Genomic DNA, 15622 nt, shown 5'->3' on the forward strand with positions numbered 1-15622 from the left:
TGGAGTAGGTAACTTAAGATCAGAGGTTAAATCATTCACAAGTGGATACAAGTACCAAAATTGGTGAGCCCAGCGTAAGCTGACTTTCAGGGTCTGAAAAGAATGATAAGCTTCAAACATAGAGATGTTTTTTGTCTCCTCCTGTTCTCGGTCTGTGTTAGTGTAACTGCTTACATTTATCTGAAAACAGGGGTATAGTGAAGTCATTGTAGAAGCAGTGCCTTTTGTTTCAACCAAGATGGGTGTAGGGCATGTTACTACTCTAGGCATTTCCCATGAATGTCCACATCACCAAGGGGGTAAAAGGGTAATCCATCAACTGTGATAACACCTATATATCAAAATGTAAATTCCACTTTCCTCCAAACTGCAAAGATGGGAACAAATAGTGTTTGTTCAGTTGTTCCAATAAGGCAAAAAGATCTCAATTTTAAGTTTGTCAGGAACCTCAAGATAATCAGTACCATTTATTTTACTGGGATTCCTATGTGATGGATTCCTTTACACCGTGTGGCTGATATCAAGTCTCCGCTGAGATTTGGAAGGATGCATCAACTTGCAGGTACACAGAGACAAAGCCCAATCACTATTCCCATTAAACTCATGGGAATGGACGCAGTTAAAGAAATGTGAAAGCGATGTTGAATTTTCCATTTGCATTTGTTTCACATGTCAAGTTCAACCCTTGTTGCCCATACATAACTTAATGGTCACTAAAATTTGTACCTGTGATGTTGAGAAGTTTTTAAGTAATACTTTTGTTTTAAATAGTAAAACTGCAAAAAAAAAAAAAACAACTTCTCAAGAGCCTTCCAAAGGGGGGAAAAAAACAAAAATCAAGACAATCAGCTCTGAACTTCATTCAGTCTCTATCCAACGTTTGGAATTAAATGTTCTCTGTGTTGGAAGTAGCAACTTTCTTTTTGTCTTCAGATTAATAGCTTCAGAGAGAAAAGCACAAGTTTTGGTGCTTGTATCCACTTTTGAAAGATTTGCTCGCTGCTTCACTGTGTGTTCCAGTACAGATGAATAAATGGGAGTGTGCCTAGACTGAGTTGTGTGTTGAAATGATGAATTGTAACTCCTGCTGTGTATTCTAGGGAATGCTGAGACAGCTTCCTGTGGTTGGCTCTGTGTTAAACTGGTTCTCTCCAATCCAAAGCTCCATAAAGGGACGGACATTCAGTCTTGCAGCAGGTAGTCCATTTCTCTGTTAGGACAGACTCATTCTGTGTAACCCACAAAGCTATTCTTGTTTCAACCACATGTTTATGTAGGTAAAGTGGAATACTTTGTTCTCAGGTTCTTCATTGAATGTTTCTTAGTTTCAGACTGAATTTAGAAGAAGAGCTTTTGAGAGAGTTACATTTTCTGTTTTAAAAACTTTACAGCTTGAATTTAATTTGCTAACACCCACCACGTTTCTTTGACTTGCTGTTTTAATCAATGTACAGTGGGGCAAAAAAGTATTTAGTCAGCCACCGATTGTGCAAGTTCCCCCACTTAAAATGATGACAGAGGTCAGTAATTTGCACCAGAGGTACACTTCAACTGTGAGAGACAGAATGTGAAAAAAAATCCATGAATTCACATGGTAGGATTTGTAAAGAATTTATTCGTAAATCAGGGTGGAAAATAAGTATTTGGTCAATAACAAAAATACAACTCAATACTTTGTAACATAACCTTTGTTGGCAATAACAGAGGTCAAACGTTTACTATAGGTCTTTACCAGGTTTGCACACACAGTAGCTGGTATTTTGGCCCATTCCTCCATGCAGATCTTCTCAAGAGCAGTGATGTTTTGGGGCTGTCGCCAAGCAACACGGACTTTCAACTCCCGCCACAGATTTTCTATGGGGTTGAGGTCTGGAGACTGGCTAGGCCACTCCAGGACTTTCAAATGCTTCTTACGGAGCCACTCCTTTGTTGCCCGGGCGGTGTGTTTTGGATCATTGTCATGTTGGAAGACCCAGCCTCGTTTCATCTTCAAAGTTCTCACTGATGGAAGGAGGTTTTGGCTCAAAATCTCACGATACTTGGCCCCATTCATTCTGTCCTTAACACGGATCAGTCGTCCTGTCCCCTTGGCAGAAAAACAGCCCCATAGCATGATGTTTCCACCCCCATGCTTCACAGTAGGTATGGTGTTCTTGGGATGCAACTCAGTATTCTTCTTCCTCCAAACACGACGAGTTGAGTTTATACCAAAAAGTTCTACTTTGGTTTCATCTGACCACATGACATTCTCCCAATCCTCTGCTGTATCATCCATGTGCTCTCTGGCAAACTTCAGACGGGCCTGGACATGCACTGGCTTCAGCAGCGGAACACATCTGGCACTGCGGGATTTGATTCCCTGCCGTTGTAGTGTGTTACTGATGGTGACCTTTGTTACTTTGGTCCCAGCTCTCTGCAGGTCATTCACCAGGTCCCCCCGTGTGGTTCTGGGATCTTTGCTCACCGTTCTCATGATCATTTTGACCCCACGGGATGAGATCTTGCGTGGAACCCCAGATCGAGGGAGATTATCAGCGGTCTTGTATGTCTTCCATTTTCTGATGATTGCTCCCACAGTTGATTTTTTCACACCAAGCTGCTTGCCTATTGTAGATTCACTCTTCCCAGTCTGGTGCAGGTCTACAATTCTTTTCCTGGTGTCCTTCGAAAGCTCTTTGGTCTTGGCCATGGCGGAGTTTGGAGTCTGACTGGTTGAGGCTGTGGACAGGTGTCTTTTATACAGATGATGAGGTCAAACAGGTGCCATTCATACAGGTAACGAGTGGGGGACAGAAAAGCTTCTTACAGAAGACGTTACAGGTCTGTGAGAGCCAGGGATTTCCCTTGTTTGAGGTGACCAAATACTTATTTTCCACCCTGATTTACGAATAAATTCTTTACAAATCCTACCATGTGAATTCATGGATTTTTTTTTCACATTCTGTCTCTCACAGTTGAAGTGTACCTCTGGTGCAAATTACTGACCTCTGTCATCATTTTAAGTGGGGGAACTTGCACAATCGGTGGCTGACTAAATACTTTTTTGCCCCACTGTATTCTGTCAACAGTTATTCCTGTTCCAGTTCCTTCAAGTGTTTGAGTCACTGATTACACATAAAAACTAATTGAGTTTAAATATAGCAAATCTACAGTATGTGTAACATACAGAGCATGAGTTGGTTAATGACTTGGGTGTTTTTAGGTTCTCTGGATTCCACAGAAGTGACTTACTCCACAAAAGCCCAAGCTGACAGGCCATCCCTGCAGGACACTCCCATTTCTTCATCAAAGAAACTGCCAGGTAAGATAGTTCCTGCCTTTCACTCACACTCACTCTGGTAATAGCAGATCGGCAATAAAAGCACTTAATAATTAACTTATCATTTCCTGTTGTCAGCTTTCTTGCTCAAGTTTAAGGTAACCTGTTCTGCTTGTCCTTATTTGACTATGCATAAATCATCACTGTGTGACTAAAGTTCAGCTTCAGACTGCTCTAGACGCCAAGTTTATTTATGTTTCCTCCACTCTCAAAGCTAGCAGAGTCAAAAAGACAAAGCTTGTGATGGTATGGCTGTTTAATGCACTAAGCTTTATTTGGCCGTTTCAGATCCAGGAGCCTCACCCCTGTGATGTTCGAGTCTGTTTGCAGAGGCAGTAATTTAGAAGAAAGTTCACTTAAACGAAGAAGGTGCTAAAACCAGGCCTTGCTTCGTCCTCTGTGTGAAGCTAGCAGTGTAAGATAAAAATGATTATTTTCAATCATACAAAGCTACTCTACAGTTTGAGTGTGTTATTGGTCTTCTTGCCAATACAAGGTGTAACAAAGTTTAGAGACATTGCCTATTAAAACTTAAATATGGACCGTCTCTATTTCAAGGTTGTGTGCGTGTGCATCTGGATTACTTCCAGGTCAGGTGCAATTTTCAGATTCCAGGAAACCCTTTTCTGACCACTTGCATAGAGAGTAAACATACAGAGCTGGGTTTCAGTCTGCACTGTCAGGACAAGGAGAAAAACTTTTTTTTTAGTTATTTGTGACATTCACAGGGTTGTTTTCCCATGAAATCATCTCAGTGTCAGACTGTAAATAGAGAGGTCTATATACATGCTGGTGTGTCTGAGGGAGAACACTTTACCGACTTTTAAGAGGCAAGAAGAAGAGGATGTTTTACCCTCTTCATGGCATTGTACACCAGCTTAGTGCATTAAACAGCCATACCATCACAAGCTTTGTCCAACATGATATACAAATTCATGTCTCCTATGTCACCATTTGGACACAATGGAGAACATCCAGAAAGCATAGCAGAGGCACAAGTACAAGAGTCGGAAAAAGGACTTTGAGGAAGCGATTGAAATCTAGCAGAGGCGCTGAAAGCTTCACAGCACCGTCTGGATAAAAATAGATACAAGATGACTTCATTCTGAGAGTATTTTGATGAGCAAACCCACAAGTTTGCATGTCATGGTAATCTTTGTTGTTTCTATTATTTTGGTTGATATTTTTGTCACTGAATGCTTTCATTAATTTTTGAAAGTTTCACCTCCAAAAGTAAATCCACATGACCATGATTTCATGGACCCCATTAGTACTTTGCATTTGGTCTCAGCATATTTAGTCCATTTGTCTCTTAAAGAATAGCTTCTTCTCTTTGAAAGATCTACTTTTCATCGTTAGAGAGCTTACAGGTTTATATCTTGACCAGTTTAGTGTTTTCATGAAATCAGCAGTTACTGATTTGTGTTGTACCTCACACTTGCCTTGTGCCACAGGTCAGAAGTTATTTCGACGTGCAGGTGCGAGCACAGATTCGACTGAAACCAGCTGCACACAGGCTGAGGCAACATTCCAGGAGGAAAATCCTACTGGGATCGGCAGCAGCATCAACCCTCCGATCTCTCCACCTACACCAGAGGCGCCACATCACACCTCAGGCGATTTGGTACCAGAGAAAAACCTGAAGTCGTCTTCTGAGATCGATGACTTGGAAGCCTCAGAAGAGATGCACCCTGAAGGCCAAGAGGCAGAAGAGAGCACAAGATAGGATGACTGTTTCTGCTGGTTTTCTAACCATCTTAGAGCAACTAGCCTAAAAGATGCTTTAAAAAAAGTTACTGTGTAAAATGTAAATAAAAACAGAATGCAATGATTTGCAAATCTCAAACTCAGAACACAGAAAACATGTCAAATGTTTGAACTGAGAATATATAATTTTAAGAAAAATGCTAGCTCATTTTAAATGTAATGGCAGCAACGTGTGTCAAGCTGAGATAGGGCAACAAAAGTCTGGAAAAGTGACACAAAGCAGGACAACTTGCAACTGCAGTAATTAACTGACAACAATTCAGTAGCATGACTGGGTATGAAAAGAGCTTCTTAGATTGACAAAGTTTCTCTGAAGTAAACATGGACAGAGGTTCACCAATCTGCAAAAACCAGCTTTATTCTAAAATTATGGAGCAATTTGAGAACATCTCTGTGGCTAGCATTCCAAACAGTTCAGAACAAAATACAGCAAAGACAACCCCAGGACTGTTGAGCAGATACTCTTCTTTCAGACAAGAATAGGGCAGCTCTCGTCTCCCAAAGGTCAAGCCTCCTCGTTTCCCAGACATTTACAGATTGTTAAAAGAAGCTGGGATGCTACTCAGTATGAACCTATGCCAAATTCCAAGTTATGTTGCTGTCATCAAATTCAAAATGACTGTTGAATGTTTTCCATCAGATGTAGGTGCATTAAATTGTGATCAGCTGAGGCAGTCATCAGTGCTACCTGTCAGTTGATTATAACGTTTTAGTGTAGATTTTTCTATCAAACGGGGGATGGGCTGAAGTTTGTCAGCTGATTCATCTGGTGTTGGATTACAGAGCAGAGGAGCAGCCATATTATAGATTTCTTTTCAGATTTTAAATAAAATATTTATTAGAACTCTGGAAATGAAGCAGCTTAAAGTTAGTTTTGACCCCCTTACTGTGAATGGTTGAAGCAAATTTGCCTTCAAACATTCATGTGCGCATTAACATACAGTAAGAGTCAATTTGAATTTTACAACAATAAACAATCTTTTCTATAGAAACATTTCCCTATTAACAAACACAGTGCACATTAGCCAGAGCTGTGTAAAGCAGAATCTGATTATGGGACATGTGAGATGTTCCCGTTTTTATTCACAAAATGTACTTTTGACTCATCTCTTACCACAAGGGGTTGCTACAGAGCAATTTATGCCAGATGCCTTTCCTGACTCAGTCTCAAAGGGTATATGTGTGTCCAGCTGGAATTGAACCAGCAAACTTTCACTTGCCAAGCAAAAGTGTAAACACTACACTAGAAAACTACTTTTTACACAATAATTGAACCTGAGCAAAAAGTGGGCTTCTGCCACAGAGAAGCTTTGCCTCAGGTATTCACTGTATGAGGGAGAATACTCTTTTCTCCAAAATATTATCCTTAAAATGTAAGTACTATATCAGAGGGACAATCGGGGTTAGGGTGCTTTGTTTTTTCAGTTTCACCGGTTGCCTGTATCTTATGTCTTACTCGTACTTACAGGCTATGTGAACATACTGTATGCATTTTCTACTACTTACAAAATGGATTGTTTTCCTTGACTCTAAAGTAGCGCATCAAATAATCATTTATGAAGAGGTTTTGTGTTTTATTATTTTATTATTAAAATTAGGTGACAGGAGAGGAAATGGTTATTTTTTCCAGCTATTACTTCGGGGACACGTTTTTAAATGAATTGTACAAAAATAATTTACTAAGGTTTATGGTAGACGCACTATTGATGCTTTATTGAAACAGAAATTTAGCTAATGTCACAACACTAATCTTCAACCCTACCAATATAAAACGACATAAATCACTGGCAAACATGACATGGTGGTTTTGCCTCTGCAAGAACAAAAGTCAAAACCCTAAATTTAGCTGGATGTTTTCTTAGTTGCTTTGAGCCAGGTGCTGGTGGAAGGTTTACTGTAAAGAGTAAAGAATGGTTGGAATGAAGTTTAAAAACTAATTGCACTTATACTTTAGACAATTATTGTTCTGCTGCTTTGCATTTAAATGAAATGAAGATTAATTTTATTGTTTTTGTTTTGGGTTTTTTGTTACAATTCTAATGCAAAAATAAGTTTCTATATTGAAAAAAGTCTTGAAAACTTGATGTGAATACATCACCGTCTAGATGTTTAATGTGTTTGGAATCTTTTTCGTTTGTTCTTGTTGGTGTTTTTAAGCACAGAAATTCTTTTGTTGTAACTTCTGTCACCACATGTCCAGGGTTCGGGTAATTTCTGATTAACTGTGTCTGATTTTTAGTCTTTCTTTGTTCAGTTGGGAGTTGATCATTAAACGCAGCAGTCATGTTAATGATTCCTGATCATTTGTAACTCTTAACTGTGTCACAGACAGTGTAATAAGTTAAAGTCAATGAAAAGAAGAAAGAGAATGAAATTAATAAGAGGTAAAGTAAAACGTCTATGGCTCGCTGGAGCTCTACAAGAGTCCTTCTAGAGTTAACTGTACTACTCCACACCCATCTTCAAATTCTTTGTAAGTGATCGCTCAGAAATACTTTGGACTGATTTATCATCGCTCCGAGTGATGAGACAAGGGTACAAAAGTCTGGAAAAGCAAATAAAAACTGGGATTATATGTTCTGCACCAGAAAATCCGCTCAGGTCTGGGTGACATAAATTATCAGTGAGTGTGAGGGTCTGTGAAGATTTGTGTAGCTCTTTTTTTATCACCCAGCGTACTCTGCTGGGCGAAAAGAACTTACATTGCGATGTGACAGCTACACACCTCAGACTGCAGATTTCAAATAATAACAGGAATGGCTACTTGATTCTACAGCCAGTTGTATACAGCCTAGTCTAGGCCTAAGTGATACTAAAAACAGTTGGAGGATAATTTTGGAACTAATTCAGTTAACTGGCAGCATGTCAATAACATGACTGGGTATTATGAAAAAAATCTTAGAGAGGCCGAGTTTTTCAGACATAAAGATGGGCAGATGTTCATCTTCTTTCAGGTGCTACCTTTAGAGGTTGCCAAAGCAGATCATCTGCCTCAATCTTCCTACTCTGTTACAACAACAATCTACATGTCATCCTTCATTACATCCATGAATGTTCTCTGTGGTCTTCTGCTTTTCCTCATGCCTGGCAACTCCATACTAAACATTAGTTCACTCTATTTACTCTCCATCCTCGATACATGTCCAGACCACCTCAGCCTTGTCTCTTGTTTACGCTGGTCTGAATCAGTTGATGAGTTTGTAAACATATAAGCTTTTTTCCTGTGATTTGGTTTCTTTTCGGACAGAGAATCCAGGTGAACTGGAAGCCAACCACAATGTGTCACTACTAACCACATGAGAATGTTCAGTCCACTCATTGGGCAAAAGTGCATTGGGCCAGGGGCAACAATACATCAAACCAAGTCTCACTAACAATTTGTAAACCTACGCTTTTGCTTCTGTCAGGAATACGGTTCTGTGTTCTGGATTACTGGAGAACATGGAGAATTTCTATTCATTTTACAGCTAATTGCTAGCCCATACAGACCTTTTCATATCTATAGTACATTGCCACAAGTTTTTTTTTTTTTAGCTCAGACTTGCAATGTTGGTTGGTTCAAACTGAAGTCAGATCACATTCACCCCATAAACAGACCGCTTAAAGTTAAACTGGAACCACACCGAGATGAGCTCCTCCAAAGGGTCAGCTTTTTAAAAAAAAGTTTTCTGTGTTTATATACCACTCTGAATTGAATAATTGGTTATTATTAATGTCTTCCAAATTGTTTCTTTTTGTCCCATCTCCCTCTCCTCACCCCCGGCAGACAGCTGCCCCTCCCTGAGCCTGGTTCTGCTGAAGATTTCTTCCTGTAGTTTTTCCTTCCCACTATCACCAAGTGCTTGCTCATTTGGGACCATCTGATTATTGGGGTTTCCTTGGTATAACTGTAAGGTCTTTACCACACAATATAAAGTGCGTGGAGGACTGTTGTTCTCTGTCAGAACTGACACTCTGACAAGGGACAAAAAGAGACCGCGACTATATATACCGGTACACAAAAGGGTGATTAGGGAAGTAGAGACAGCTGGGAAAAACAAAACACGGCTGAACAAAATCACAACAGAAGTGACAAAACTCAAAAGGAAGGAAGACTCATGGCAATGCACAAAGAATAGAAATGACTAAAATAAAACAGGAAATGAGCTAAACAGGGGAACCACATAGAAATGACTGCATGGGTTTGTGAACACAGTTTGCTGTGCCATGCACAAATGCAGATTAAAACTCTTAATCATGCAAAGAAAAAGTCATATGTGAAAATGCCACGATCCTCTCTGGGCCAAAGTTCATTTAAATGGATTGAGATAAAGCTCAAACCTGTTTAAAATTGGCATTCTTTTTAGGAAACATGGGACCACATCATTATTTTATGCAAACATAGGTTCTGCTTTTTTACATAGCAACAAGTAACTCAAAACATTATTTCTCAAAAGATCTTACCCTTTCAACTTTCTTCATCATGGAATTCTGTCCATGATGACACCATAAAGGAGATTTACAGATGTGCTTTATGGTGTCCAAGAAACCCAGCACCTGCCTCTGAACACCACGCCCAGGCTGCTGCAGAGATACTGAACACCACTGATAGTGCTGCAGGATACTGATCACTCTAAGCACTTTAGACTTCAAGCCACATTTTAAACATACATACATACATACATACAGCACTTTATCTGCAAGGAGAACATTCAAGTGCTCCTTAGAAATCTCACTGTCGTGGTGTAAAACCAGGAACCTTCTTCTAACCCACTCTCCCACTGTGGTGGCAGTCAACAAGATTGCACAAAACAATGTAGTGGACAGGTGCATTCTGAGTGAAGGAAGAACAGTTAAGGCAATTTTCTTTGAATGTGAAATACAACATAGTGCTTTATAGAGCATACTTTTCAAACGACCTCCCCTGGAATCTCTGCAGCAACTCCATATATTGAGCCCTTTTTAGAATGTTACTCTACTGCTGTTAGTTCAAAAAACCTACACAAAAATGTATTAATTCATTAATTCATTAATAAAAAAACTACAACCCTGCCGAGTCGACCTTTGAGACCTGCTTTGGCAGATATCACAATATAGCAAAACGTTTTGTAGCAATCTTAATAGTCTTTATTGATTGACCTTCAGATAACCTTCTAACAGATGCCTTTAACTTCAGAGATTATCTTAGACAGTCTGTTGGTGATATTCACTTTGGTGACTATAGCCAAAGAGCAAAGGTTGAACATCTGCTGCAGTTTGCTTACCAGCCTGGCATTGGGGTGGAGGACACCATCATCTACCTCCTGCACCAAGCTCTGACTCACCTGGAGAAGCCTGGAAGCACTGTGAGGATCGTGTTCTTTGATTTCTCCAGTGCTTTTAACACCATCCAGCCACGACTTCTGAGAGACAAGCTGGAGCTATCGGGAGTGGACCACCACATGTCCCAGTGGATACTGGACTACCTCACAGAACGTCCACAGTATGTGAGGGGTCAGGGCTGTGTCTCTGACACGCTGGTCTGCAGTACGGGGGCCCCACAGGGAACTGTGCTGGCACCGTTCCTCTTCACCCTCTACACTGCAGATTTCTCCATCAACTCCCCACGCTGCCACCTACAGAAGTTCTCTGACGAGTCGGCCTCATCACAGGTGAGGACGACTCAGAGTACAGACAGTGGACTCTGGACTTTGTCGACTGGTGTCAGCAGAACCACCTGGTGATCAACGCCAGGAAAATGAAGGAGTTGATGGTGGACTTCCGGAGACGCAGACCCACCACACTGACACCGGTGAACATCCAGGGAGTGGACATTGAGATAGTGCACTCTTATAGGTACCTGGGTGTTCACCTGAATAATAAACTGGACTGGAGCCACAACACTGATGCTCTTTACAGGAAGGGTCAGAGCAGACTCTACCTGCTGAGGCGGCTGAGGTCATTTGGAGTCCAGGGAGCGCTTTTAAAGACCTTCTATGACTCTGTGGTGGCATCTGTCTTTCTTTTTTTTTTTCAGGAAGGCCAGCTCTCTTCTGGGATGCACCCTGGATCCAGTGCAGGTGGTGGGAGACAGAAGGACTCTGGCCAAAATAACATCTCTGATGGACAGAGTCTCCCACCCCATGCATGTAAATGTTGCTGAACTGCAGAGCTCCTTCAGTGACAGACTGCTGCATCCTAGATGCACGAAGGAGCGTTTCCGCAGGTCCTACCTCCCTGCAGCTGTCAGACTGTACAATCAGAACTGCTCCCAACAAACATAGATGTTCACATCTGCGCTGTGACTGCAATAAGTTAATTAACCGATTCGCACTACAACCTGCTTTGCCTCTTATCTGTAGTTATTTTTATTTAATTTAATAGCTGTACAGTACTCTCTGTATATAGTAACCACTAGGGGTGGGGGAAAAAATCGATACTGTGTAGTATCGTGATATTTTGTTTGCTAATAATGTATCGATACAGGGACAGCAGAAATCGATATTTTGTTACAAAAAATGTTTTTGTGGACTGGAACATGCTCTGACTTCAGAGCCTGTTGATCCTTTTTCTGAGCAAGAATCCTGACATTCCTTCACTGTCCAAATGTGTTTAACGTTTTTTTTGGCAGCAATAAACATGACAGTTTACTTATTTTAATTTAAGACATGTTTTATTTTAATTAAGTTTAAAACTTTTTTATTTAATGTAAAATTATATTTTGTTTTAATGTACTTTCAAATTCTTCAGTTGCTGAATGGGCTGCATAGTTTTCATAAATTGCATAGTTTAGAATAGCTATAATTGTACCAGATGGTTGCATTCAGTTAAGTTGGACTAGACTGTAATACAAACCGTTCAGTTTGTCAACAATAAAACTGACTTAAATGAGAGAAAGACTGAGTGTGAGACTTTGATATTAGATAAAATGAATATTGATAAAGTTTACCTTTATGTACAGAATCTGAATATCGCAAAAAAAAATTTTTAAAATTGCAATAATATCGTATCGTGCATTAAGTATTGTGATAATATCGTATCGTGGGATGTATGGTGATTCCCACCTCTAGTAACCACTGTCCTTGATGTAAATATGTAAAAATTGTGTATGTTTCTGTTCTGTGTCCTGTGTACTGTTTGTTTGTATATGTGTCTTTTTGGCTGCTGTTACAACCAAATTTCCCCTTGTGGGACAATTAAAGGATTATTCTATTCTATTCTATCTGTGTAGACAACTTTTGCTTGTAGTGTAACTAGTAGCACAGTGCCCAAATATTAGATAAGACAAATGCTTTATTTATCCCATTTTGGGGATTTTTTGTTTTGCAGTTGTTTCTTACAGATCTGTGAGACAGACATATTGTATTATAGAAGATAACAGTATGCAGTTTCCCTCTATTGTCCTTGTGGCGGTGGAGCTTAATCAGTCTGTTAAAAAGGGCTCTCTACTCCTGGCAAATGGTGCAGATGATGGTCAGGATTATCCATGAGGAGAATGCTTTGTTCAGTGACCCTCTCTTCACTGCAGCTTTAAAAGTGTCCACTTTGCAGCCAATCGCAGAGCTTGGTTCCTGATCAGTTTATCCAGTCTGTAGTCAACAGTTCCAGTGCTGCTCCCCAGAAAACCACAGCAAAGTGCTTCACTAAGCACTAGCTAACTAAGTGACCAAAAAAACAACAACAAAGCAATAAAAAGCAGCAACTCTCCATCACTTTGGTGTACACCAGCGGTCCCCAATCCCAGTCCACGAGGGCCGGTGTCCCTGCAGGTTTTAGATGTGTCCTTGATCCATCACAGCTGATTTAAATGGATAAATTACCTTCTCAACATGTCTTGAAGTTCTCCAGAGGCCTGGTAATGAACTAATCATGTGATTCAGGTGGGTTGATCCAGGGTGAGATCTAAAACCTGCAGGGACACCGGCCCTCGTGGACTGGGATTGGGGACCCCTGGTGTACACACTAAATCTTTCTTTGAGAATAGAGCCTCCTCTTCCCCTTTGCAAATACAGCCTGTGTATTTGTCTTGAAATTCAATCGGTTGTTGATGTCGATGCCGAGGTACTTGATCCAGCCCCATGATAGACATGGTTCGTGTAGCCATCCTCTCTCTGGTCTAGTGCCTTGAACCAACCACTTCAGAATCATTAGACTTTTTAAAGAAACTTGTCAAAACTCAGCTCTTCAAAAAACTTCAAGCTTTTTTGCTCAATTATATACTTTTATTTACACTATTTATTTATGCTACAGTACGCCAGAAGAAGCACTCAAAGCGCTTTAGGCTACATACTTTATTCTCCTATTCACACAACACCCAATTGTTGCCGTGACAAGACAAGAAAAACCACAGTAGTGATTAATAAATTAATGCCAGTGTCCTTCCGTTTCCACTCTCGTGCCAGCAGAGACTCTTTTGATTGGCTGCTATTTAACAGCCAATCTCGTCGATCTTAGAAAGCTTTTTTTTTTTCTAGAAAAGTATCTCATTGAAAACAATAATTATTTATCCCGTTGGGATTTTTCATTTCAACGAAATGTATAATTGTCTTGTAACACACACTTCAGAGTACCTTTAGATTGAAAAAACAAAGTCTCTCTCTCTCGGACTGACAATTGACTATGTGCACGTTAGCATATGCTACTTCCGGTGCGGAAACTCCTGTGGGGAGCTTTGTTTCCGGTGTCCTATTCGCGCCCTGTTTACGGTCCAAAACAAGTTAAGCAAATAAATAAATAAAGCGGCGATTTACATTTCTATAGATGTCTCGGGCATTTACCCAATATATCTGTAAATGATGTTCATCGACTTGTCGATATTTTTCCCCCAGGCCTCAGGGGAAAAGAGAAAATGGATTCAAATGTTATATTTCTCAGCTGTCCCTCGTTTATCACGGGTGTTATGTTCTAAAAATAACCAGTGATAGGTGAAATCAAGTAGCCAATTTTATTTTTTGACGGTGCAAAACGTTTCGTGTACATCGTGGACATACAGCACTGCACTTCAGAGTCACACTGCTAGCGATAGATGCAGCGATTCTGTACTGTACAGGAGAGACGTCACGGAGGAGATCGTGTGCAGCGATCAGGACGCAGGACGTAAAAAAGCATGCAAACTTGCACTAAAAAATCTGCGAAACAGCGAGGTGAAAGGTGAACCGCGTTATAGCGAGGGACCGCTGTAATTTTGAAGGTAAGTCACAACATACCCTTCGTAAATACTAATGTATAGAAACCGTTACCAGCAAGCATTAATTTTTTGTGTGGCTTTTTTTCACGGTTTGTTAACATGCTGTGTGTGTGTGTACTTGACTAGCTGATATCAACATAACGGGGAAAACATCTGGTTTGACTATTCTTCACCTGTAGTTTGAATGCTGAACATTTGCCTGTTTAAATCATAAGACCAGTCACTATACAGAGATGTGCTTCTGAATGTGGACGATGTGTCTTCTGCTGCAGTAATGCAGTTTTGCTTGTGTTGAGTGATGTAAACAACTGATCGATCTAAACTCTTTAAACGTCAAAATTGATCATTAGATTTTTATGACACAACAGTGGTGAGTGTTCCCACCTTCTGCTCTTTGTAACTTAACGCGATCGTTCCGTTTTCGAGTTTTGGACATCAATTTTGGAGTATATCTTCGCAGTAGCGATTGACCGCAAAGTAAAGCTACCGGAAATGTACAACCCCACATCCGGTCTCAAACCAGGAAGTTAGCATTTTCTCGTGCACAGGGTCAATAAAAGCCCCTCCTCTTGTACGGAGCAGCCCTCGCTCCTGTAGTGATGGGATTTCCGGCTCTTTTTAGAGATCCGGCTCTTTCGGCTCGGCTCACTAAAAAGAGCCGGCTCTTTCGGCTCCGAACCGGCTCTTCAGGTTGTTTTGTTGCTTTAATTATTTAATCATTAACAATAATATAAAATTATGCAGAAAAGGAATTACTAATGTAAAAAAAGTGGTTTTATTTATATATGTTTATATATGGCCCCTAGAGACAAAGCACGTACAAACTCTAAAGCATATACAAACTCCAAAAAGCACGTACAAACTCCAAAACACATTTCTAGCGTTTACTGAACTTCCAAAACAGAGCTACCCAGATCACTTAAATTACACAATTGAAAACATGTGTGTATTGTTTGTGTATTTATAGACAAGCACTCATATTTATTCAAATAATTTTAAAAAAAGTTCATTTACCTGTTACTACCACACACCAAATCCGGTTGTTGATACTTCCTGGCTTGTGTAGCCACTAGGTAACAAAAGCTCAACACTGCGCCCTAGAAACCTGGAGCACTTCTGTTGTCTTTTGTACGTGTTTTGGAGTTTGTACGTGCTTCTGAGTTTTTACGTGTTTTGGAGTTTTTACGTGCTTCTGAGTTTTTACATGTTTTGGAGTTTGTACGTGCTTTGTCTCTAAGGTCCACCATAAATATACTTTATTTATTCACTCCTCATAAAATGTAATAAATAAATCATATAATACAAAAAACAACTATTTACATTTTAAACTTTTAACTATTTAAATTTTCAGCTTTTTCCTTTTAAACAAATTTAACGTGAAACAACACTGC

At 40.1% G+C, this 15622-nt stretch overlaps 1 protein-coding gene across 3 annotated transcripts in view; it reads left to right on the plus strand.

The window, feature by feature from the left end:
- pdxdc1 (pyridoxal-dependent decarboxylase domain containing 1) overlaps window positions 1–7376 on the plus strand; it is a 45028-nt gene extending 37652 nt beyond the window's left edge. For all 3 annotated transcript variants that reach the window (XM_087839566.1, XM_006805018.3, XM_006805019.3), the window contains 3 exons: window positions 1101–1197; window positions 3203–3301; window positions 4774–7376. In XM_087839566.1, coding sequence (XP_087695692.1) covers window positions 1101–1197; window positions 3203–3301; window positions 4774–5045 — 468 coding nt within the window. In that variant the 3' untranslated portion in view covers window positions 5046–7376. The remainder of the gene's footprint in view (window positions 1–1100; window positions 1198–3202; window positions 3302–4773) is intronic.
- Window positions 7377–15622: the final 8246 nt, after the last annotated feature.

Source organism: Neolamprologus brichardi, chromosome 4, assembly GCF_056152115.1.
Source record: "Neolamprologus brichardi isolate AB-2024 chromosome 4, ASM5615211v1, whole genome shotgun sequence".
Classification (NCBI taxonomy): domain Eukaryota; kingdom Metazoa; phylum Chordata; class Actinopteri; order Cichliformes; family Cichlidae; genus Neolamprologus; species Neolamprologus brichardi.